The sequence below is a fragment of the Cyprinodon variegatus genome, unplaced genomic scaffold, assembly GCF_000732505.1.
Source record: "Cyprinodon variegatus isolate N-32 unplaced genomic scaffold, C_variegatus-1.0 Scaffold1020, whole genome shotgun sequence".
NCBI lineage: Eukaryota > Metazoa > Chordata > Actinopteri > Cyprinodontiformes > Cyprinodontidae > Cyprinodon > Cyprinodon variegatus.
Window position 1 is genome coordinate 17,595 of NW_015151473.1, and position 2,792 is coordinate 20,386.

The 2,792-nt window shown below is 42.8% G+C and overlaps 1 protein-coding gene across 1 annotated transcript in view; it reads left to right on the forward strand.

Moving 5' to 3' along the window:
- The window catches only part of hpse (heparanase), a 33,929-nt gene that overhangs the window by 9,828 nt on the left and 21,309 nt on the right, over positions 1-2,792 (forward strand). The window contains exons 3-4 of the mRNA XM_015399511.1: positions 1,643-1,771; positions 1,847-2,020. Coding sequence (XP_015254997.1) covers positions 1,643-1,771; positions 1,847-2,020 — 303 coding nt within the window. The remainder of the gene's footprint in view (positions 1-1,642; positions 1,772-1,846; positions 2,021-2,792) is intronic.

Consider the following 2,792-nt stretch of genomic DNA (forward strand, 5'->3'; position numbering starts at 1 on the left):
CCAGTCAGTCAATCTGGTATCAGGTGGGATTAAGTGGAATTTTTCATTACATCTGCAAAGAGACGTCCTAGTCCATAATTGTGTAGGGGGCCTACCAGGTGTCAGTCCGGGGCCCACTAAGAGGTCAGGGGTCCCTAAGCATGTAATTGTCTCAAAACCTTTGACCCAATATTCAAAAACAGATCTGGAATGGCCCACTGAGCAGGATCAGTCTGCTCCCTTGGGTCAAGCATGCCATAAACTCTGCTCCCTCTAGCACCACTGGACTCTCTCCAATTAATGTCGTTTTTGGTTTTCAGCCTCCGAGGTCCACCATACAGGAGAAGGAGTCTAAGGTTCCTTCCGACAACCTTTCTGCCCTTAGGTGCCAGTGGAGGGTTCCGGCGCTGCCTTACAGGATGGCTCAGAGAGTTTGGTTCTCAACTAAAGATCTGCCTCTTAAGGTCGACAGCAAGAAGCTGGATCCCCGCTTTTTTGGGTCATTCCCTATTGTTAAGGTGGTGAACCCGGTGGCCGTCCACCTCCAGCTCCCTCATACCTAAAGAATTCACCCCACTTTCCATGTGTCCCGGGTCAAACCTGTAAGCACCTCCGGTTTTGTGCTCACTCATGGGTCACCTCCACCCGCCCGGTTCATTGATGGAGACCCGGTCTACACGGTCCGCCGTCTTCTCAGGTCTAGGCGGAGAGGCCGGGGGCTCCAGTATTTAGTAGACTGGGAGGAGTACGAACCTGAGGAGAGGTCCTGGGTTCCGGCCCGGTTAATCCTGGATAAGGACCTCATTAGGGCTTTCCACAGGGCTCACTCAGATCAGCTCATTGGGGCGTCTGGAATCCACCCATGAAGGGGTTCAATAAAGGCTTGTTTTGAACTAGATCCAGATCTGTCTGTTTTTGAATATCAGCCTCTGTAAAAACTCGCTAGAGTTACTCACAAAACAGCTTGAATATTCTGGCACTGGTAGCCGGAAAACACACAGCATTTAAAGGAGGTGAAAACAGGTGAATCAGATACGCAGTAATGAGAAACCGGGCAGAGTTAAACAGGTGAAATGAGCAATCAGGCACCAGTGCATATTCTGCTTACGGATAGTTACGCCCCTAAACATGGTCTCTGTTATACCTTTGTTGTATTTTTGTTGCCCTTATCTTTTCACTTTTCTTTTTTATGTGTTTTATGCAAACTTAAAAAAACTTTTTAGTGCAGTAAATCATCTGTCTTTAACTTTTTTCCTGCTTTACTTTGTTACTTTTACACTTTTACTTTTCGTTGATACTCTAACTTCTACAAATAAGTTTTTAAACAGTAGGATTTCTACTTATACTTGAGTAATAAACATTAATACTTTTAAAACCTATGTGGTTTCTTCATTTTTGGTTTTCATTTTGTTACGTTTGGATTTAAAACCATGTCTATTTTTTTTAGATATTATTTCAGATTGTATGAACCCCAGAAAATGTTGCTTAATTTGAAAAAATATTTGTTTCATCCTAACTTTATTCCCAGAGTTTGTCTGATCTACAGCCATGAAGCAAAAAAATCAATAATAATGAATAAAGTTCCTCTCCAACAGCTTTTTTCCTGATGATGGTTGTTTGGAACAGAAGTCTCATTCTCTGAAAACACTCATTGCTTCCTCAGATGGGTCTTGCAGCAGAGTTGAACTGTCCTGGTGGCTGGAGCAGAAGCTAAAAGAGGACTGGATTCAGCATCAGCTCATCCTCCTGAAAGAGGACCAACAGAAACAGTACCATAGAATCCAGTTCACAGGTAGGTCCTGAATGTCCAGCCGTGTCCCCTCTGAAGCTCCCGGTGTCTTCAGACTGCTCTCTGTCTGTTTTTCAGAGCTCACTGTGGATGAGCTGAACTCCTTCAGTAGCTGCAGTGGCCTGGATCTGATCTTTGGCCTGAACGCTCTGCTCAGGAATACAGACAACAGCTGGAACAGCAGCAATGCGCGCTCTCTGCTCCAGTACTGTGAGTCTAAACAGTACAAAATGTCGTGGGAGCTGGGGAACGGTAAGGCTCTTCTCTCAGAGTTACTGCCCAAACATTGTCCTCATGATGCTCTGAATCTCTAGTCTAGATCAGTCAGTGAAAGGTAACCCTTCCTAGACTAATGCAGATCTCTGAGATACGCTGTTTGGAAAAAAACGAAATAAGAGCTTTAAAACCTAGCAGTCCATGATTTTTAGCTTTGTCGATCTGTTACACTGCAAAAACGATCTCAAAATTAGTACAAATATCTTAAATTAAGTGCATTTACCCTTAATGTGAGCAGGTAAATACAATGAGTTGCCAATGGAATGAATATTTCTAATCTTAAAATAAGGTATCTAGATATTATGCACTTGAAATAAGACAATTCAGTTGTTTTTTTCTTGTTTGAAGTGTAAATTGTCTTCTTCCATTGGCAAGTGTCTCACTTCAATCCTTAATTCAACAAGAAATGCACTCATTTTAAGAAAAAATTACTTATTTAGATTTAATATTTGGCAGTGTAGAAATTCAGTTAGGACTAATATGAGAATGTGACTGAGATGCAAGCACAGCGCTGACATTTCTTTAGTCCCAGGGGTGGGCGTTCAGGGCCTTCAGAGTCTTCACTGCTGGCCTAAAATCAACCACAAACACTAAACTACATTCAGGGGCAGATTTAGGAAATTTGGGGCCCTAGGCAAAGACAGACATCCATTATTTGTTCCAAGTTTTTTCCTTCCTGTGTTTCCAAAAAGGCCAAAGTAAATAACCCAGTCCTTCTTTTCACTGTAGACAAGCCATGATCTGCTTC